The sequence below is a fragment of the Panthera leo genome, chromosome D2 (genome assembly GCF_018350215.1).
Source record: "Panthera leo isolate Ple1 chromosome D2, P.leo_Ple1_pat1.1, whole genome shotgun sequence".
Classification (NCBI taxonomy): domain Eukaryota; kingdom Metazoa; phylum Chordata; class Mammalia; order Carnivora; family Felidae; genus Panthera; species Panthera leo.
The window spans coordinates 58,300,437-58,323,166 of NC_056689.1; the positions used below are offsets into that span (position 1 = coordinate 58,300,437).

The 22,730-nt window shown below is 37.5% G+C and overlaps 1 protein-coding gene across 17 annotated transcripts in view; it reads right to left on the reverse strand.

Annotated features, from left to right (window-relative positions):
* The window catches only part of ERLIN1 (ER lipid raft associated 1), a 58,354-nt gene that overhangs the window by 18,445 nt on the left and 17,179 nt on the right, over nucleotides 1-22,730 (reverse strand). For 5 of the 17 annotated variants that reach the window (XR_006194804.1, XR_006194802.1, XR_006194803.1 and 2 more), the window contains exons 7-11: nucleotides 18,981-19,039; nucleotides 17,018-17,109; nucleotides 9,862-9,951; nucleotides 8,696-8,775; nucleotides 6,206-6,240 (exon numbers count right to left, since the gene is read on the reverse strand). Coding sequence is in view for 10 of the 17 variants with exons in the window: in XM_042909136.1 (XP_042765070.1) it covers nucleotides 6,206-6,240; nucleotides 8,696-8,775; nucleotides 9,862-9,951; nucleotides 17,018-17,109; nucleotides 18,981-19,039 (356 nt within the window). In the remaining 7 variants the exon portion in view is untranslated. Of the gene's footprint in view, nucleotides 1-60; nucleotides 153-2,240; nucleotides 3,729-3,971; nucleotides 6,241-8,695; nucleotides 8,776-9,861; nucleotides 9,952-17,017; nucleotides 17,110-18,980; nucleotides 19,040-22,730 lie in introns of those variants that run through there. The other 12 variants (XM_042909131.1, XM_042909133.1, XM_042909134.1 and 9 more) reach the window with 8 other exon arrangements.

Genomic DNA, 22,730 nt, shown 5'->3' on the forward strand with positions numbered 1-22,730 from the left:
GAAGATTAAATGACAAAATATAATGATAGCCACAATTTATACTGGACCCATCACATTTACCTGACACTGTGCTTAGCTGTTTAGAAATCTCATTTACTTTTCACTTCAGCCACGTCCAGTAGGCTCTTTGTTCGCAAGTGTAAATGAGGCAACTGACATTCAGAAAGGAAAAATAATTTGAGGTTAGACTTTTAGCAAGAGGCACAATTAGAATTTCAACCAAATTCTGATTATAAAGTACCACTATTTAAGTGAAGGCTTTCTTTTACCATTTTTACTTTATTTTGTTTTTCCTTAAACATTATTTTATGATTACTGGAGTAGGTGTTACATGCACATGGTATAAAATATAAAAAAATATACAAAAGGGTGTAAAGTGGAAATGAATCTCTCTTCCTATACTCTTCTGGTTTCCTTCTTAATGTAATCACTGTTACTCACTTATGATATATCCTTTGGGAGATAACTTATAGATTAAAAAAAACAAAAAGACACACACATACACATCCCCATTTTCACACAGCAGCATCCTATGGCATTCTGATGCTTGCTTAGTATCCTACTTTATTAGAATAAGGGAATTGTAAAAAAAATCTTTTTAAATGAACATTCAGGGATATTCCAGTCTTTAAATATCACAAATATTGCTATGATGAATATTCTTATTTGGGGGGAATTACTCATGAAGGATAAATTCCTAGTAGTAAAAGTGTGTATTTGTTTGAGCCACCAAGAATACATTTCCATGTAAACCCCTCCATGTGAGGTAGGGGTATTTTTTCCAACTCCCCCAGAGTTTTCTAACCTCCATTGAATAATCCATATTTTCCCTCTAGGTTACAAGCTTTCGAAAAGGCACCTTTAATCATGTACTAAGTTTCCATATATAATTCAATTTATTTCTATACTTTAATTGACTAAAGAAGCTACAGTACAGTACTTCAATAACTGTGATTTTTTACTTTAATATTAGGTAGGGCTGTTGTGACTGTTCTTTTAAAATTTTCCCTATCAAATTTGGGATGTTAGTTTAGATCAAAAAAATATCTGGTTGATATTTTTTATTGAGATCTCATAAATGTATAAATTTGATTTTGGGATAATTGCTATTTCTTCCTTCCCATTGAGTAAGTTAATTTATTATTATACTTCTCTTTAACAGTTTAATGTTTTTCTATAAATCTTGAGATTTCTTGTTTATTCCTAAGTATTTTATCCTTGTTTTTATTTTTTAAATGTTTATTTATTTTTGAGGGGGGTGCAGAGAGAGAGAGAGAGAGAGAGAGAATCCCAAGAAGGCTCCATGCTGTCAGCACAGACCCTGACACAGGGCTAGAACTCACAAACCACAAGATCTTTACCTGAGCTGAAATCAAGAGTTGAATGTTCAACTGACTGAGCCACCCAGGCTCCCCATCCTTGTTTTTATTATTAAAAACTTGCCTTCATTATGTTTATTTACTTAGGTTTTATTTTAAATAGGGCAGCAATTAATTTAAATAATAAATTTGTATCTAACCAATGAATAATTCTATTTTTACAATCATGTTCAGATAATTTTCTTGTATTTTCCAGGCACAATTATATCATCTACAAATTTGCCTCCTTAAATTTTTTTATCTTGTTCCCTTTTTCTACTTCTAGTAATGGTAGATAGACATGTTTTATTCTTGATATTAATGGGTATCCTTTTATAAAGTATTTTATCAATTAGCATGATTTGAGAAATATGTTTTCTCTGGCTAAAGAGGCATTCATCTATTCCCATTTTACTAAGGACTTAAAAAATTTTAAATGGGTATTAAATATCAAAAGCATTTTCTGTGCAAGTGAGACCATCATGTGATTGCCTCCTAAATTCTATTTACGTGGTGAATTTTACTAAACTAGATCTCCTGGTGTTAGACCATTCCTGTGTTCCTAATTATCCTCACTTGGTGGTGGTGTAGTGTTTTTAATGTGATGCTAAATTATGTGTTGATATTTTTAAGATTCGTAGCTGTTTCTGTTTTGTAGTGTTTTGGTCATGCTTGCCACCTTTTCTTCCTCTTCTATTCTTTGGAACTGTTTAAATGTAAAACCCAACCCCTTGGGGCACCTAGGTGGCTCAGCTGGTTAAGCGTCTGACTCTGGTTTCAGCTCAGGTCATGGTCTCAGTTTGAGAGTTCAAGCCCTGCGTCAGGCTCCTCGCTAACAGCGCTGTTAGTGCGGAGCCTGCTTGGGATTATCTTTCTGCCCTTCCTCTGCTCACTCTCTCAAAATAAACAAACTTAAAAAAACAAACAAACAACAACCCAACACCTGTTAATCACTACAGAAAACTGACTACATCCTCAGTGTGCATGTAAATGTTTTGGTAAATGTCAAGTGCTCTACAAATATTAACTGTTAGAGGTAGCAATATCCCAAATGTCATGGCATGTGAAGTCTGGGGAGAGAATTTGGGTTAAAGGTTGACACTTGGCTTGATTATCTTAGAGCTGCAGACACATTTTCTGTCTCTTCTTCCTTTTTTAAATCCATCATGAAAAATCAGATTCCAGTTCCTATGTGATTCTCATTACTAGAAATCACTGCTCCCTTAATACATTCTGTATGAGAGTGGAAGGGGACCCTGGAAACCCCAGATCAGCCTCCCCTACTCTAGGAAGGGAGAAATGCACCCCAACAATTACCATGCACAAATCATTATGCTAGGTGTCTAAACATATGCTGCTGAACCCACTGAAGAATGCTGTAAGGATGTATAAACAGGCTCAGAGATGTTAGGTAACTTCCCATGGTTACACATTAAGTCCTGACATAGACACTCTACCCTAAACTCTATGTCCTTTTTCCTCCACTACTCCCTTTCTTGCATTTCACATTCACCCTTTTGTTCTCTCATGAAACAAAATTCACCAATGCCTATGGGCCAGGTCCGAGCAATAGACAGCACTCCAAAGAGCAGAATCATGGTCCCTACCCCGAAGAGCTGAACACTTGTGAGAACAGACATGAAACAGGTAATGGGAGATATGTGAAATAGTACAAAGACAGAAATGTGGAATGCTGACCTGAGCCAGCAGTTGACCTTTCTGAAGACATGAAGACTCACCAGGAGTTAGCAAAGGAAAATTAGAGCTATATGTAAGGGGGAAAAATGAGCCAGGTGGATGGAACAATATATGCAAAGGGACAGAGAGAAAGCACATTTAAGGACCCAGGCTGGAGAGGTCAGTGGGAGCCAGATGACAAAGAGCCTTGTATGCACACATCTGGGATTTATTAATCCCAAAGCAACGAGAAGCCACAAATTCTAATTCACAAAATCCCTTCCTCCCAGCAAGAGGCAGAAATCACTTAGTTCTAAATCACTTCATCTTAATACGTAATACTTAACATCTGAATTAGGTAAACTCCCCTGGTCTGCAGCAGCAGATGTAGGTTACCATGGGGTTGGATTCCACCGGAACCCAAGTAAAGGGCTGCTTTCCCCAAAACTCCCCCTTACTGAGCCCCGCTGCCCCAACATCACTGTGAAATTGTTCCCTATGAGGGAACGGTGAGAGCTAGGAAAGAGCAGGTCCAACCCTGGCTTGTGGACTAACACTTGAATTAGTGAAGTCAGTTCTAGTTTGTACAATTTGCCCTTCCTCCTCCTCAGTACAATTGTCTCTTTCCTTCCTCCCTTCTTAGACTCACTCAGAAAGGGCATGACGTTCCAGCCTCCCTTTCCTCTTCGGCTGCTGGCCACATCCCACCAAGAATCAGAACATTCCTTGTTACATTCTGTGAGTCAGGAAGAGCAGAAACCCTGCTTTCAAGATTCTTCTACCCAGGAAACAGTATTTTGAGAAGAGTGTAAGAAAAGCCTCTACAGTTGAGTTAAGCTAGTAAATAAACTGGCTACCTAGTTGAAATGGGCAAGACAGCCTTAGGGGCATGTGAAGACAACAGACAAGAATGGAGACATAAGGAAAAAATACAAATCACTGATAGTAAAATAATTTTATTTAGTTTCTTTTTTAAAAAAGGTAGCATTTCACATATAAATTTAGACTTCAAGATTACAGTGTGTATTTGCCAAAAGGAACATCCCTGCAGGAGGGATAGACTTAGAGCCTGAGCGAGCGCTGGGAAGCACACTCCAGGGAGAATCTAAGTGGAAGTAGTTTCTTTACAACTTCACAAAGCTAGTTCCCTGTTCCTCAACTCTGCCACCGGGGGGGTTGTAAGAAAACCCACATCCAACACTTCGGGGCAACGGCTTTTAGCTTATGGGAATAGGAAACATCTCTAGGAATGAAAGCACAAAGGTCAATGACCCAAATTTCCCACAATAATCATTACCTATCTGCAGCAACGATACATGACAGGTGAAGAGTTTATTCTTCTATTTCAAATGTTCTTTGAAGGAGAGCTAGAGAACATAAAGAGAGCGTATATAATAAGCGAAAATGAAAAAAGGATTCTCTCCATATTACAAATGCCTCTTTAGTATAAGGCCCAGGGAAAAGCCCCACTCAAATCTGGGATTCCTTCCCCACAGAAAGTGTTTGGCACAACCCACAAGCTGTCATGAGACTGACAGGACTGACAGCAAAAAGGTTTCTGGAAGTGGTCCCATGACTTTTCTGTCTGGCTTGAACACAGTATTCATGAAAGGTGTCTTAACAAGCTACAAACTCAGGCCTAACTATGGGGCACACTGTTTCAGGAAAGCTAATCTGAAGGGGAAAAGGCCCAGATGAAATAGGTCTCCCACAGCCACAGGCAAACTCGTTAACTCACTCTGTCATCCTCTCAAGGGAGATTAAATCCCCTGGCTGCCCAGGAAGTCAGTGGAATCCTGACTTCCTAGGGAGGGTGAGAGCCAGAGAACAACTTTGATTTCAGAATCTCAGAGCCAGGAAAAAAGGAGACAAAGATGACCAAAGATGCTTTCTAAGTTACTCTGTCCCATACTATGTAGGCTCCAGAAGAACAATATTGAGGAGAATCAGTGTGCTAGTAACCATGGCAGCCCTAGGATTCGGCCTTCAGGTAGAGGTACTGGGGCAAATAAATGTACCCCAAATCCAGTTTTACAAATAAAAACTTCCTGCAGTTATGATACAATACTGTGCAGTGAACAGCTGGGAACTGTATGCTGCTCCTATTTCCGGTTAAAGCCCTGTCCTGCTCTTGGCCAGACAGAGCTGAGAAGTGACACATAAGGAAGGAGTGGCTAAAAGCCAGGCACCTTAGTTACAAATGGCCTGGGGCAGTGATGCAGACAGTCATCATCCAATGGAGAGGAAGCGGGGGCCCCAGAGCTGTGGTTCAAAGCAAAGGTTTCATCTTACCCAGAACTTCAAACCAAGCTCTCTGAGCCTACTAATGCAGTAATAACTAGTGATTAGGAATCCCTGGCTGGGTGGCAAGGTACATATCTCAGCAGGCCACCAACTCAACTATAGGGAAAAAAAGGTGCAAATAATATCAAGTAAATCATTGCTCAAGTGGAAGATCATTTCCTGGAGAACTTCAGTGGACTAGATGCTAATCACACGGATGAATGCTGGGACTGGACCCCAAAGAAAGCCTGGGCCCCAGGCGTGATTGGTCGTCTTTACACTTACCGCATCCTGACATCTTCTCTGGCCTCTTATGTCTCGAATGGCCAAGCACACATTTCCCCGGGGACCAATGTAAACATTATTCAATAGATCTCAGCTTAGAAAAACACAGCTTGTTATATAATTCATGTCTAACATTCCAGTGCAGGCAGTATCTTAGCATCAGACTTTCCCGGATTTACGAGTACCAGTTCAGAAGGGAACACACACAGGATACTTGATAAACTGTGGCTGAAGACATTTGGGTGCCAGACAGTTGGTTCTACCCTGCAATCAGTTGATAAGCCAGGGCTATCACAGGAGAGGCAGAACAGACAGAGCACAGGTTCTCTGTGAATCTGAAGAGTCATATAACCATTGTTCCCACTTAACCCCTTGGGCCACATCTTGATATGGGAGTACATTTCCACCTCTTGCATCAACCTGTGCTCTCCTTGTTTTGGATGGGGCTCTCTCCAGAGGGTTCAAGAGCCTCCTTAGAGAGGAGAGAGCTTTTTCTTCCAGTCCTAACATCTGAATATTTTGAAGCACAAGAGGAGTCCATGAACATGCTAGGGATGTTGCTGCCAAAGTAGATCTTACTGTTAGAAGCAATGGCCTGGTACCTTTTGAGCTCCAGATATTCCGGGGTCAATTTGTGCTGTGTGGGGGCAAACAAGAGCAAAGGCATCAGGACACTTCAGTGCAATAATCATCCGTCTCTTTCCTTACACACATTTCCCCTACTGCTCTCCTGAACATCACTACTCGACTCTGAGTCATTGCCAATGATCTTCTCTCACTCTGAAGTGTGGCTATCACAACATTAACAGCTGTATTTTAGACTTGAAGTTCCTTACACAAGCTCCTGTCCTAATGTAGAGAGAAGTTGTTCATTTAAAAAAAAAAAGGATTGAGGAGATGGGTTTGGGGAACAATGGTAACTAACATTTCTATAGTGACTTGGGGCCTGAAAAATGCCTTCATATATACTTTTATATTTCATCTAGCTAAATTCAACCTAGAATTAGTCTGGAATCTCTGCAGGTTCTCTTAAGAGGACAGGTCAATGGATGAGAATGGCAGAGCTTCAAAGGGGCTAGGCTCATATCCTTATTTGTGATTCTGCTTTTCTTGACCACATTCTAGAAGTGGAAAAGATCTCAAGAAATCACCTGATCTGTCCTCTTGCCTCTACTTAGAAGCTAGATGTTTAAACTGATTGTGATAGATGTTTGTCAATCACCAGATCGGTCACAGTTTTAGTTTTTAAATTTAAATCATGATGCCAAGATGTATCCAACCAAAACCTCTCAGGGTTTATTATTAAAACTAATTTCTAATATTCCTGGAAGATACTTCCCCCAAAGCCTTTCCCTAGTAATCCTCCCCTCATTGCAAGTCCCTGGCCTGTCCTCTAGGCCAAAGCCCATCTTGACCTTCATAGTACCCCCCCCACCCCCACCCCAACACCTTCCACTCCCTGGGTCTACACTCTCTCCAGTTGATTCACATCCTCTGCTGAAACTGCCATCAAATATGGTCACAGTGCATAACCAAATTACCTCCTAATGCCTTATTAATATAATACCAATATCCAAACAGCATTTTTCAAAATGGCATAAAACTGCTGTCCCTTTCAGCATAAGGCTAACCTCAAGGACAAGGTCTTGATACTTGTGCCTGGAGAGCTTCTCCCATAACAGATTTGGATTGCTAGTTTTATTATTTATTTATTTGTGTTTGTTTGTTTTTATTTATTTTTGAAGGAGAGAGAGAGCACGAGTGAGGGAGGAACAGAGAGAGAGGGAGACACAGAATCTGAAGCAGGCTCCAGGCTCTGAGCTGTCAGCACAGAGCCTGATGTGGGGCTCAAACCCACAAACTGTGAGATCATGACCTGAGCCAAAGTTGGACACTTAACCAACTGAGCCACCCAGGGGCCCCTGGATTGCTAGTTTTATAAACTAAAGTTTCTCACCTTGCCTCCACCTTGACCAAATTCCATTGTTTCGATAGAGCTGTGTCTCCAATATGTTAAATTTACTTCTAAATTTATACTGGATTTCAAAGTACTGACAACTCTCACTCTATCAACCTATCATATCATGCCTTATCATTTCTTCTGAGCCCAGAGCATGTTGTTCCTTTCTAAAATGAAAGAATTTAAGACCTGTGTATACTTTAAATCTTGACTCTAATCCTTCAAACCACACCACTTTGGCAACCTCTTTCTCAACTCTTTCAACGTTCTAATCTGCAATGTTCTCTCTGCAATTAATAACTTTATCAACCTTGGCCATATTCTTCCCTTTTCAGAATACACAGGGGTTCTAGTTGCCTCTTACCAATTCCTGCTTACTAGGCCTGCATTCTCTAGACTTAAATTAACCCGAGTCTCTATACAAAAACTGTTCACCCATTTCACCCAACCTCCTACCTCCAATTGTCACATGTGAAATTCCTCACAACTAGAATATTTTTTAAATCCAGTAAACAAGCAGTATTCAGTTAGGCGCATTTGGAAAGGTATGGGGGGCGGGGGGGAGAAGGTGCTGACTGTTCAAATAACCGGTGAGCACTACTGACACGTAGCAGGCAAGGGTCAGGAATGCAAAATAGTCCGTAATGCATGAGATACCATGTCTTCAACAATGAAAAAGTTTGCCACCTCAAAATGCCAAGAAAGTTTCTGATGAGAAACACTGCACTAAACGAACTTAGCATCTATGCAAAGCTACCTGGAAAGCAACTCTAAATGGACTTTACTCTTCTCTTGTTACTCCTGTCATTCCATGAGAAGATCCTCACCTTTCCTGATTACTAAGCCCTGACAGAGCAGTACAGATGAATGGTTTATAGCATTTGACCTGTGTTTATAGATTTGTCCGCTATTGTCCTATCTCCCCACTTTTACAAGGAACTACACAAAGGTCTCTCCCCGTTGAGTGTGCAATATGACTTGATAAGTGATTGGTTGTTTCTGGAGAGTATGATGGTAACTACCAATCTTTGACACTGGATAAATCACCTCTATCATATTAGAGCCCCCCCACAAAGAAAAGCAAAACCCCAAACACTATATTATTAGGAGTGTGGCATGGAGAGCCAATCACCTTGTTTGAGGTGGCATATTTGTGTGCAGCGTAATACTCAGCATCTGCCTTCGCCTTCTCTCGGGCCAGGAATGCGGCATCTAGCAAGCAAAATAGAGTCAAGAGTGTTTAAAACAAAGGAAAGTTGCAATCCACTTCCTCAGCTGTGTAAGGGTTTACACACACTATGTTAAGGAGGGGTCTCTTTTTCCGCTGCCTGATATTTTGATCACTTATTTTTATTCATTTATTTTTAAAGATTTCATTTTTTTTTTTAAAGTAATCTCTATACCTGACACGGGGCTCAAATTTACACCCAAAGATCCAGAGTCATATGCTCTACTGATTGAGCTAGCCAGGCACTCCTCAATCACTTACTTTAAAGGCATGTAACAACATTAGCAGTTTTCAAAACCCAGTCCCCAGACTCTTTTCCAAGGAGAATACTCTCGTCATTGTTAAAGAACTTTCAGCTCATTGCAGCCTACTTCATTTTTCACCTAAAGCTGCTCCTTCTTTTCTCTACCCATCATCACCCAAAAAGCCTCACACCCTACCCACGTCTAGGCTTCAAGTAAAACAATGAAGTCCAGACATGAAAGCTCCGCTCTATATATTGCACTGTCCCCATCCCCTCCAAACTGGATCCAGAATCAGTTAATGTAGAATGACAGGACAGGAAGCAGCAATATACAAGCAAAAGAGGTTGAATGTTTGGTCTTCAAGACTGTGAGCTCAGAACATTAGCATCTCACTGTATGAAATCTAGGAGTTTGAGAGCCTTTTACGAAAACTAAGGCTGCTTTTTTCCTGGCTAAATTTTTTGTTATATTTTTGGTTGACGGGTAGGAAAGAAACTAGTAGTGGTGGGGGTTTCTTATATATTCTTTACAACTGATTATAGGTAATTCTCATATTTTGTCTGCCTGAGGACAAAGTGGTAGCTAATAAGCCACAACTTAAGGACAGAAAATGAGCGATGAGTTGCCTATAGTCACAAACCAACCAAGAGCTAAACATGTAACGGTAATTTAAAAAAATCTGTCTATGAGCATTAACAGGGCAGCCACTTCCTCCAGACCGGATTATTCTGTCGATGGCCTTCCCACCCACCATAATCAAGAAATCAGTCTCTGAAGCAGAGAGGCAGTTCAAGATAGTCAGAGCCTCTTTTCTCCCTGATGTACCTTCAATTTCAGAAATGCGCTTTTCAGTTTCTTTCTCCATCACCTTCTGCTGAAACCGAATTTTTGCCACTTGTGCAATCTTCTCTGCTTCTATAATTATACACAAAAAAAGATACATTCAAAAACATTTCTCTAGGTCTGGAAATACTTAGAATCAGCAGCATACAGTTTTAACACTTAGTCATATAAGGTTTTATGGGCTGTTTCATTGTTTTAAACATCGAGACTGTACACAACTCAACAGAAAAAAGGGAATTTATTTCCTATTTCACTGTTGACAGTGCTGGTTTTGTGGGAAATGGGAGGGAATACAAAAGGTTAACAACAGTTCCAGTCCTTCATGGGATTACACAGCAGCGGTCCACAAGCTAATGGGGAAAATGATACTTCGTGAAAGTACTCAGAACAAAAACAAAGCAACATAAATGCATGGCAACATAGGACAATCTTATAAAACAGCAGGAGAAAGAAGGAATAAAGATAAGTTAAACCAAGAAAGGTCTTCTGGAAAAAAATCTTAAAGAAAATAACGGACATGACCTAGGAGGACATGGCAAAAGGAGTAAAGACAAGGAAGAACAAATGAACAGTCACAATGAAGAGGTCATTATGGAGCCAGCTGACCAGAGAACAAATAATTAGAATAGAAAGAAAGCTAGAAGACCTCCATCTTGAGTAATGGGCTAAAGAATTTAGCTTTAATATACTCAGGATCAACTTGTTGAAGTTACCAAGAGGGAAATGACAAGATGAAAAGATCAGAGGAGAATTCTGACTGTGGTAGAACATAAAAGAGAAAGCAGGCTAATTCATCTGACACTGTGAAAACAAGTGTTGGGGGTGAACATGTTGGTTGCAGCAGACAATTATAGGCAGGGAAAACCAAACACCCTCAAGTACACCAGCAGCCTAACCAAAAGATCCAGGACCAGGGAAGAAAGACTCTTATTACACTTTTAATTCAATCACTGCAATTCTTGAAGAACATTCTCAGTTCTTCTTTTCAGCCAAAGAGGATGAGTATTTTAACACATCTTATCTCTGTCCCTGGGGGAAGAGTATAATAGAAAAAAGATTTCTAAGTGTTTTCTTATTTCCAGAAGATCCAGTATCCTTTAGCATTGACGCCAGCGCATACTTCCCTATTTCCTCATTAGCAACACATCAACTTGTATCACCCCAACTCCCAAATAGACTATGACGTTCTACTGGAAATAACAGAAGGCATTTGGAGCCTATAGCTATAATCCAGAGAATCGTGTCTCAACGTAGGGAAATGGTTGCGGTCATCCCACTTAACGCTACTCTCTGATGTGTAGAAATAAACCAATAAAGAGCATGAGTCAGGTTCTAGTTCTAGAAAAATGGTGAAATAGAGTAATGAGAAAATCCCCCAGCTAACAACACCTTAAAGTGCTAGACAAAATGTAACAATTTTTTTTTAATGTGTGGCTAAGATGCTAAGAAAGAATGAGAGATCCCGAAGACACATAAGCAAAGGAAGAGTTGAGAGCTGAGAGCTGGTATAGGAAGAGCTGAGAACTTAGACAAGCAAGGGAGATGGACCTGGATTGTTGCTGGCCAGGAGGTGACGCCTTGAGAACTGTATAAAACTGAGACCACTAATGGGCTTCAATTCCACTGAGACTAAAAACCTCTACCGACCACCCCAGTGAAGAGAAGTAAGCTTGTCTCTACCTAGACACACCACAAAGACAGAGAAAAATTATAAAAGTAAGAAGACAAGAGGAAGCCAAACAAAAATGAAATAATATCACCACAGTGACAGAAAAAAAGTAAGTTTTGTTGGGCTTAGAACTGTAGGCTAAATTACTAATTCAAGAATGAAATAAAATCATTTCAGACTAAGGAAGAATGAGTAAGTTATCCATTCCTTAGCATTTATTGAAAAAAAACCAAAACAAGAGTAACAAACTAGTAGAAAAAAGAATGAATTGCCAAAAACAATGGAGAGGGAAAAAATTAAGTAACGCCTATAGATCAAAATGGATGTTTACTGTAAGAATACATGATAATAGTAATAATGAGGGAATAAAAAGAACATAAAACTAAAATACGAGGTAACTATGTAAAATTGAGGGACAGTGATAAGAATTAAAGCATTCTACGGTTTTAAGAGGATAGAATGATTAGCTTTAGATTCTGTCAAGTCAGGTACGCTTATTAACATTTTACAGGTAATGACTAGTTATAGAAACATTCTAGAAACAATATAAAACTTCCAATTAAGTAAAAGGAAAAAAAGAATAAAGAAAATCCAATCAATTCAATACCAATCGGAAAAGAGAGAAAAAAGAAGCAAAGGAAAAAAATGCGTGGTAAATAGCACAAAACTAAATGATACAAACAAATCCAAATATAGCAGTAACCACAATAAATATAAAAAGACTAAACTCACCAGTTAAAAGACAGATTCTCACATTGGATAAGATAACAAAATCCAGCTATATGCTGTTTACAAGAGACACACCTAAAACATAATGACATAGAAAAGTTGAAAGTAAAAGGATGGGAAAAGATACATCAAGAAAATAACTAACCATGAGAAATCTGGCATAGTTATAATTTCATTAGACAAAACAGATCTTAAGCCAAAAAGTGTGTCTGGGATAAAGAGGGTTATTACATAACAGGAGCAATTCTCCAGGGAGATGTAACAATCCTGAATGCTCTTAATGATACAGCTCTAAAATATGTAAAGAAAAAAAATTACAAGTCAACAAATCTACGGTCATGGTGGGAGATTTTAACACACCTCTCTCAGTAACTGATAGCTCAAGAAGGCAAAAATTAGAATACAGAAGATATAAACAACACAATTCATAAGCCTGACTGAATGGATAAACAGAGAAAATTTGCATCCAACAAATAAAGAAAACACATTCAATCTTTTCAAGCACACAGAGAACATTTACCAAAAAAGTACCATGTACTGATAGGCCACAAAGCAAATTTCAACAAATACTTCAGAATCCATATAATAGATCATATTTTCTGACTATCATGCAATAACATTAGAAATCAACAATAAAAAGGTAGCCCCCTAAAAACCCAGAAATTGAAAAATATACTTTTAATACTTCATAAGTGAAAGACAAAATCACAATGGAAACATTTTACAAAAATTAAAAATGAACACCAATAAACTACATTTCAAAACACGTGAATAGAAAAAAAGAAAATATATAATCTTACATGTTTCAATCAGAAAAGACTGAAATCTAAAGAATTAAGTAATTCAAGAAGTTAGAAAAGAACCAGTGAGAAAACTCAAAAAAAGAAGTAGAGGAATAATAAAAATAAGTGTAAATAATGTAATTGAAAAGTAAGAGACAAAAGAATCAACCAAATCAAAATGCAGTTCTCTGAAAAGATGAATAGAGTATCACAGACCTCTGGCAGAAGTAATCCAGCAAAAGCGAAGGCACAAAAAAACAATACTAGGAATGAAAAGGGGCATGCACATTTGGTAGCAGATTTTAAAAATTATAAGAGAATTCTGCAAATTTATGTCCCCACGTCTGAAATTTCAGATGTGAAACAATTTTCTAGAAAAGCATAACTGCTCAAACTTAAAGAAACAAGTACCTGAACAGACCTATAGTTAGTACAGAAATTAAATCAACAGGCTAAATGTTACCACCAAAAACAAGCATATGAGAGAGCACAAACCCCACTAGACCAAGATGGTTTTTTACAAGAGTTCCATTAAACCTACAAAGAGGAGATAATAACATATTTTATACAAAATGTTCCAGAACACAGAAAAAAAGAATGCTCTCCAAATCATTTTGAGGCTAGTGTAACCATTAAAAGAAGAAAAAACAAACAAAAAAAACCACCTGACAGTACAAGGAAAAAATTATAAGCTGAAATTTATAAAAGTAAAAATGAAGACATATAAAAGTAAAAATTTTAAAGAAATTATAAGCAAGACATATAGAGAAATGTACTGAGGTATATCTCCTATATCATGATCAAATGGGTTTATCCCAAGAAAGCAAAATAATTCAGGAAAAGAAAATCTACTAATATAATTCACCACATTAAAAGCTTTAAAAGGAAAAATTAGAAAAAATATACATAGAAAAAAATTCTAAGAGTTTTAACAGTCATTTATGATAAAAACCTCTTGGCAAGCAAGAAACAGAAACTTCACGAACCTGATAAAAGTTAAGTACAGCAAACATCACTGGGACTATTTAAAGTTAGGAACAAGACAAGAATACTTGACGCTACCTTTCTTTTCAACACTGCACTTTAAGTCATAACCTTGAAACCAGGAAGATAAGAAGAGTAAAGAGGTATGGGACTACAAAGGAAAAACCAGAACTGTCCTGATCTGAAGATAGTTTGACTGCTCACAACAGGAGACTATTAGAAATAATAGCATTTTCAGCAAGACTACTAAACAACAACAACAAAATGAACAGCATACCTATACAAAAGCAAAAACCAGTTAGGAAAATCCTTCAAAAAAGATCCTATTTATAATGGCAAAAAGGTTGAGGAATATATAGGAATAAATCTCTAAGAAAGAAAGTGCCAGAACCTTAAGAAGAAAATTATGATACTTTTTGAAAGACACTTCTCATAAATGGAGAAATAAAACAGATTTATAAGACTCAGTATAAGTCTGAGTAAATAAATAAACAATTTAATTAATCAATTCTCTCCAAACTGACATGTATAGGTAATGTAATTCCAATCAAACCTCAACACAGCATTTTGTAGAACCTGATCCGGTTCTAAAATTTATATGGAGGAATAAAGGGCCTAGGATAGCCCAAGACATTTATAAGAACATTTAGGAAGAGTAAAGCGGAATAGTTAAGGAGAAACTTGCTCTCCCAGATAGCAAGACTTAACATAAAAAGCAACAGTAATTAAAACAAGGTAATTCTGGAGAAGGATAGACCATGAAATTAGAACAAAATAGAGACCACAGCAACAGAACAAATTATATACAGTACCTTGTTATATGATAGGTGTGGCATTAGAAAAAAGTAGAGAAAATAATGAACTTCTCAATAAATAGCCTAAAATAATTGCCTTGCTATTTGGAAAAAAAAAACTGAATTCCAATGTCACACTAAACCCTAAATAAATTCCAGATGGACTCAAGATTTAAATATGAAAAGCAAAACTTTAAACCTTTTAGAATAAAATTATTACTTTGGGGTTGGGAAAGAATTCTTAAACAGGATAGAAAAAGCACAAATCAGAATGGAAAAGACTGATGAATTTGATCACATGAAAATTAAATATATATGAATGTCAAAGACATCATAGAGTTCAAAGGCCACAAAGTGAGAGAAGATATTTCCAATGCATAAATCTGGGAAAGGATTAATATCCAGAAGATACAAAGAACTTCTATAAACCAGTCCAAAAAAAGTAATCAAATGGGCTAATAATATATTAACAAGCAATTCACATACAAAAAAAGAAACCTGAATGGCCAATAAACAATATTCAACTTTACTAGTTATCAGAGAACTACAAACTGAAATTACATGATACATGTCCACCAGCAAACTGACATAAAATTTAAAAGGTCTAATGACTCCAAGAGTTGAGGAGGATATGCAGAAATGGGAATCAATTATGGCAGCAAATGAACTGGAACTCAAACCCTGCTGAAGAGAAGGTAAAATGGTAGAATCACCACTGGAGAGCAATTTGGCAATACCGTATGTTATAAATTTGAAGATGTATGTACCCTATGGCCCAGCAATTCAACTTGGAGGTATGTATTCCAGAGTAGTGCTTCTTCAACTGCCTATGGAAGGAACAGCACCCTCCCCCCCTTTTTCTGTATTTCAATTTGTTAGGAAACAATATGTTATAAATTATAATAAAAATTAATTACTTGGAAAAATATTAAAAACAAAAACACAGGGTCCAGTTTTTTATTATTAGACATAAAATTACTATATAATACTATAAGAATTTCTAAGCACTCATTGTCAATTTCTGTCATCTCATTATGGATCAGAAACAAAAAGCCGATGATACAAGGCAGTGACCAACACTACATGTTGAGTAGCACTATCACAGGAAAACTCCAAATACGTGCACAAAGACACATGGACACTGGCGTTACTGCGGCACTGCTCATAGTAAGGAAAAACTAGAAACTACCTAACTCTTCAACAGTAATTCATCAGAATGAACTGAGGTCCACTCATAGAATGAATGCACAGCAGTTAAAAATAACCACATCTACACATACCAATATGAATAAAACTCAAACAATGTTGGTACGATAAAGGCAAGCTGTGAAATAAAAGGTAGAGTCTGATACCATTTTTAGGGTTTAAAACAATCCTATGAATTATTATTACACAGTTATAATAAAAATATAAAAATATGGACAGAAAGATTACACAAGCTTTAGAGCAGAAGCTACTCAGAAAAGATGAGTCAAGAAATAGGACCAGGTAAGAGAACACAGGGGGCTTCCAACAGATATATAAATTTATTCTTGAAAGAAAGTATGACCTGAAGGGATGTGGCAAACACTAAGCCTTCATTTTATTATTCTCTGTACATTTCTGCATATTTGAAATAGTTTACAAAACACCTCTTAAACTTTCAGCATCCCAAGGAACAACAACTGACAGCCTAAGAGGTCAGTCCAATACACAGTCTCCTGGAGTGTTTGGGAAGCCTCTGTGATTCAAATAAGGTGTAAGCAATCCCGCCGTACTGTCGGAGAGGGCAACATCTAGCCATCCAGATAAAACTAGGTACATGTCAACAGCAAGGATGCATGCTATAAACATAAGCTTTGGCCAAAAAACTTCCCATTCTTAAATTGTATGAACAAAAACTCTACCCCACAGAGGCCAGTGTTGCCCAAAAACCCTATCCATTTTCCTTGTCCTTGAAAAAAGTAGCAGTAGCAGCCACACATGGTCTCGAGCCAAACCACTTCATTAAGTACTGGCACCATCAGGTTTTAAAGGCTGTAGGGCATCTGAATGTACAAAAGAGTTTCCAGAATTCTCCACTATGTATGATGCAATCTTATTTGATCCCATCCATATCCATCATCAGACTGACAAAGAACAGGACAAACTCGTAATACATGTACTTTAGAAACAACCAATTCAGAAAGAAATCAAAGTACCTATAACAGCCTTTTTCCTCTCTGTCTCAGCTTCTTTCTCCACAACCTTTTGTTTCTGTGCAGCTATAAGAAGTTTTGTCTTTTCAGCCTCCCTGTGAAGCAAAATATTATAAAAATTAGAAATGATGTGCAGTCACAGGCAGTAATTCTGACTCTATGGTGGGTCAGAGAACCATTTCAACACGAACTTTCTGATCCACTATGGTGCCAAGAGAGGTGTTACCTTATTTTACTTATAATAAATCTGAGGCTGAAAGGTTAAATGATTTGCCCAAAGTCACCCAGATATAGGCATCAAATTTATACGTCTGAATTTAGTCTGACCTTTTCCTCTAACTGTATCATGGAAAGGCCTGTGATCTGGAAGTACCCGGAGTATATAAATGGTTCTTTTACTGTTAGGCCTCCAGCTAGCCCATACAGCACTCTGGGCCAAATAGCAAAATGCAACAACCTCTGGGCAGACGCAGTCCCTCAGGTACATGGTCTGACAAGCAGAATGGAGCTGGATTTCAGCCCCTCCTCAGTGGCCCTGCTTGTTGTATGGAAGACATAATTAGGTGGCAGTTATTAGGTAGTGAACTAGTGCTCAATGTAAAGAAGACTTTTCTGAGAACCTGAGTGTTCTAATAATGGAAATGGCTGGCCTATCACTAAGCATGTACAAGTGGTGACTGGGTGACTACATGGCAGAAAAAGCATAAAAAAGACTACTATTAGGTGGAAGGTTAGATCTCAAGGTGGCTTTTAATTCTGGGATTTCAATAGTCTACAAAATTAGAAAGATCCAGATTTATCTGAAAAGTAACTCCAAGAGTTTCCTTAAAACATTTCCCCCCAAAGATCTCTTCTTTCCTCCTGCCCAAATTGATAAAGACATAAAATGGCATTCTGGATACTACAAATTATTTGAGGGCAGAGAACATACAGTCTTCATGTTTCCATCACTAGAAGCTATCATGTTGAGAGCCTAAGTTATCCTGAGCCTTCAATTAAAAAAATTTTTTATACCAATGGATCAGACTCATGATCTACCCAGCCTGGCACTCTGCTTTATAGCTTCAAAAAAGAAGTTCCTTTTCTACAAATGAAAAGAGAAAATAAAACTCAGCATAATAAAAGATACAGACTCGGGAACAGTAAGGACTCAACCGTATATTACCCCAGGAAGAATTATTATTACTTCTTGGATCCCCTATACTTATACAATCTGTTGTATTCTTCACTTGTGCAGTTATTTTTCCAGCATTTCATATTTTTCCTCTTCAAATACCAGCCAAATTTCCTAAAGACTTTTGTTTCTTCTTTTCACTACCTGTCACACAAGAATAATACTGCCATTTCAACTACAATAGGTATTCCCCTAATATGGATCTTCAGAACACTTAGAAATTAATTTCATGTCAAGCAAGTAACTTCTCATTCCCAGTCAGCCCTGGACACATAAAAGAGAAGACTACCAGGAGTCAATTAAGGCAAAGTTTCCCCAAAGCAAATTATAAAGATCTAGGTGTCATTTTGGATACACAACCACATAAAATGAACATCAAACTTTACGCCAATAAAGTGTTTCTATTCTTACCATTACAACACAGTAACACAATACAGGCACTCCCTTCAACCTTACCAGCCAGGACTCCTTCTCTTCTCTATTAGTATTTAATTCAAGATAATCATGTCCAAATTACAATTCCTTAGCTTTCCAACAATAGCTCTATAGCAAACTGCATACTTAGCCTCTAACGCTGCTCCTGAAATGTTCATATATAAAGGGAAAACTCATAATAATCTAGTGAATTAAGACACAAGAATAGATAATATTATTAGAATTAAAGAATGGAAAATAGATATACACCCCACCCCAGAGTGTAATATCTCATATAGAAGTTTTCTCTACACTGGTATATTAATAACTAGACAGCCCTAAAAAAAAAAATATTGGGCTCCCAAGCATATTACTCACATTAACTCAAAATTTCTTCTTATGGCTTCTGGGATTTTGGGTTTTGTAACACGCACAGCCTAAAAAATAAAAGTGAAAAGCCAAAGTATATTTGAAAAATAAATCTTCAAACTAAATCTACAGAAAAGCTCCTCATATGAAAGTAATAAAGCAACTATGACATAGCTGCCTACTAACACGTGTGGAGATTCCACTAGAAAATCTGTTTTTCATGCCATCACACCAAGAATCAAAGATACTCTGCTTTTTACTTCCTTAAAAAAAAAAAAAAAAAAAAAAAAATGCTTGGCTACAGGAAAAACCACTCTATCCACTGAGGAAATAAACTCCTTAAGGGAAAAGGTTCTCCCTTAAAAGACCTCCACAAAGCTCTTCAATTGGATACTTTTGTTTCCTTTCCAGGCTTGCCAACCAAAGAAACACAAGGAAGGCAAAATTCCAAGATTTAAATTGTAAAGTAGGAAACAGTCAACAACAAAAATAAAAGCAAACAAAATTCAGGTCAGTATATGCAACTTAATAACAGTAGACAATAAACATATTTACTGTTTCTTAAACCTGTAATCACTCAGTACTGGCCATACAGAAACAGTCCAAAGCTGAAGGAAAACAAATACCAGTTAACAGCTTACATTCTTTCTTGCCAGGAGCTCACTTAGAACAAAGTCTACTTGTCTTTTTTAGACATTGTTTACGAGATACTTTGTTTCCCTAACCGTAGTGTACTTTGACATTAATTAAGATTATCTATTTGGGAACGGCAGCTTTTTGAAGGCTGACTTCTCCATCAGAAAACTGATCTTTCAAAAGCTTTTGATTTAACTAGTTAAACATCACTCCCCGCGCCCCCCCCCCCCACATTACAAACACACACAACAAACTCCTGATGTGAAGAAAGTTTTAATTTCCCTCTGAAAACTGGCTAAACTTAAACAAAGCCTCTATGCACATAACCTTCTTTTAAAAGCCTTTTAAAAAGACTTAAAAACTTTTAAGCAACACAGCCTTTCCAACATGTGAGAGAACAGTCAAATCTGTGAAGAATTTGAGAGCTATCATAACTAAATACAAGAATTAGTGAAACGGACTAAGAAGCTGGGGACTCTAGTGAGGAAACTCACTACGTGCTGAAGGTGGGGCATATGAGGCCCTGAGGAACAACGCACAGAGATACCCAGAAGACCAAAATTCCTAACAAGCATTTGTGAGAGATGCCAGATTTCAAGATGTGACTACCAGAACACAAATGACTTCCAGTATGTTTTAATATGATCCAGGAAGAAGCACTATCATTTTGCATTTAATTAAGAAACTGGCCATATATTTTTAGTCTTTTTTTTAAATGTCTATTTATTTTTGAAAGAGTGTGAGCAGGGGAGGGGCAGAGAGAGAGAGAGAGAGAGAGAGAGAGAGAGGGAGACAGAGGATCCAAAGTGGGCTCTGTGCAGAGAACCCAATGTGGGGCTCGAACTCACAAACCATGAGATCATGACCTGAGCTGAAGTTAGACGCTCAACCAACTGAACCACCCGAGCGCCTCAGGTTTGTTTTTTAAAAAGCATAAAATAGGACTGTCTTCTGAAGATTTCTATTTTGCTGTATGAGGGAGGCTGAAGAACATACTACATGCTTGCCAATCTTGGGAATCTCATAATTTTCAAGTATGTGTAAAGTAAGCACCTACTGTAACAGGTAACGTAAGTTATCATAACAGACTTAAAAAATAAAATGACAACATATCCCAAAACAATGCCCAAAACACACACACACACACACACACACACACACACACACACACACAGTAAGTGGAGAGGGGAAAGAAAAAAGCTAATGAAATGAATATATCTGAAAGTGACCACTGGGGTATAAGCATGTATTTTATTTTATTTATTTTTTTAAATGTTTATTTTTGAGAGAGAGAGAGAGAGCATGAGCGAAGCAGGGAAGGAGCAGAGAGAGAGGGGGACAGAGGATCCAAAAGAGGCTCTGTGCTGACAGTAGAGAGCCCGATGCAGGGCTCAAACTCCCAAACTGTGAGATCATGACCTGAGCTGAAGTCAGACGCTTACCCGACTGAGCCACCAAGGTGCCCTTAAGCATATATTTTAAATGGAAAGCCAGCATATAATATAGTCACTCTCTTACATAAGAAAAAAAAATATTTAAAAAATATCAAAGACACATATTTTCACCACTCAAATTTGCCACAGCAGTTGTTCAAGAAGAAAAAAGTATAAATACAGACAAGGGAAAAATTAAATACTGATTATTACAGAGAATGCTTGTAAGTATTAACTGGGTGCCTCATCTGTGCCAAGTACTGTTTGTTCTAGGCACTATGAATACAGCAATGAACAAGGTGAGACTGCTCTCATGAAATTGAAATTTTTAAGGGGAGAAAACACAATAGATAACAACAAAAAGCAAATAAATGAATAAAGAAGTTTCAGATAGCTATGAGTGTCATGTGAAGAATTAAAATAGGATGACTTGGAGACTGGGAAACACTAGGTTGTGGAGGGGAAATTAAGATTTTTATTTTGGCATAATTATATAAATAAAAATCTAAGGAAATTCATAAAGTTTCAGTCAAGTAAGATATATAGGTCTAAAGATCTGTTGTAGAACATCGCACATACTGTCAATAATGTATTGTGCACTTAAAATTTAAGAGGGTAGATTTCGTGTTAAATGTTTATAATACATACACAACAAACAAATTCAAGGAAATTAACCAAAAAACTTTATTAGAGACAGTGAAGTCAACAAACTAGTAGATACACAATAAATTCACCAAGAATCATTTGGATTCCTCAATGCTTACGCAAAAAGAGACAACATATTTAATAGCATTAAAATTCAGTGAATTCATGAGTATTGATTTAATTTGGGATATGGGTTTCTCACCTAGGTCAGAAATTCTAAAAGAAACAAAAGTGATGATATGCCTAAGTAAAACCATAAACTGTGTTCCTAATTTTAAACTTATATGTCAATTTAGATACCTGATATAGCTTGAAAATATCAATAATGAAAGCTCATCTGGAAGAATAAGCTGGCAGAAATATCAAAGGCCACTATTTTTGAAAAGATAATATATCTCACGAGATTTTAAAAGTGAATAAAATGTTGAATTATCATAACAGACAGTAATGTGTTAAGGAAGGAAGGCTGACAAATAGCCTGGAAGATCTGAAAAAGCATTCCAGCTCTTGTAAGAAACTTTAAAAAAAATTTTTTTTAATGTTTATTTATTTCTGAGAGAGAGAGAGAGAGAGAGAGAGAGAGAGACACAGAGCATGAGTGGGGGAGGGGTAGAGAGAGAGGGAGACACAGAAATCAGAAGCAGGCTCCAGGCTCTGAGCTGTCAGCACAGAGCCCGATGCGGGGCTCGAACTCACAAACTGTGAGATCATGACCTGAGCCAATGTCAGTTGGGTCGCTCAACCGACTGAGCCACCCAGGTGCCCCTCGTAAGAAACTTTTATGACAAAATTAAGCAACCAAAACAATGAAGATCTTGATCAACCAGTTTAAAAACGTATTACAAAGCGACATTTTTTTCATTCAGTGACTGGTTTTATAAAAACAAATAAATATAACTAAATTTGAAAGATCTTTCTCACTGCGATGCAGAAAATGACGTAAAAGTGAAAGTGCGGCAACTTGAGAGGAGGTGAGATGGTGAGAGATAGTGACTTGGCTTAATGAGGTGGCAGTGAAGATGGAGGAGTGAACAGTTTTATGGAT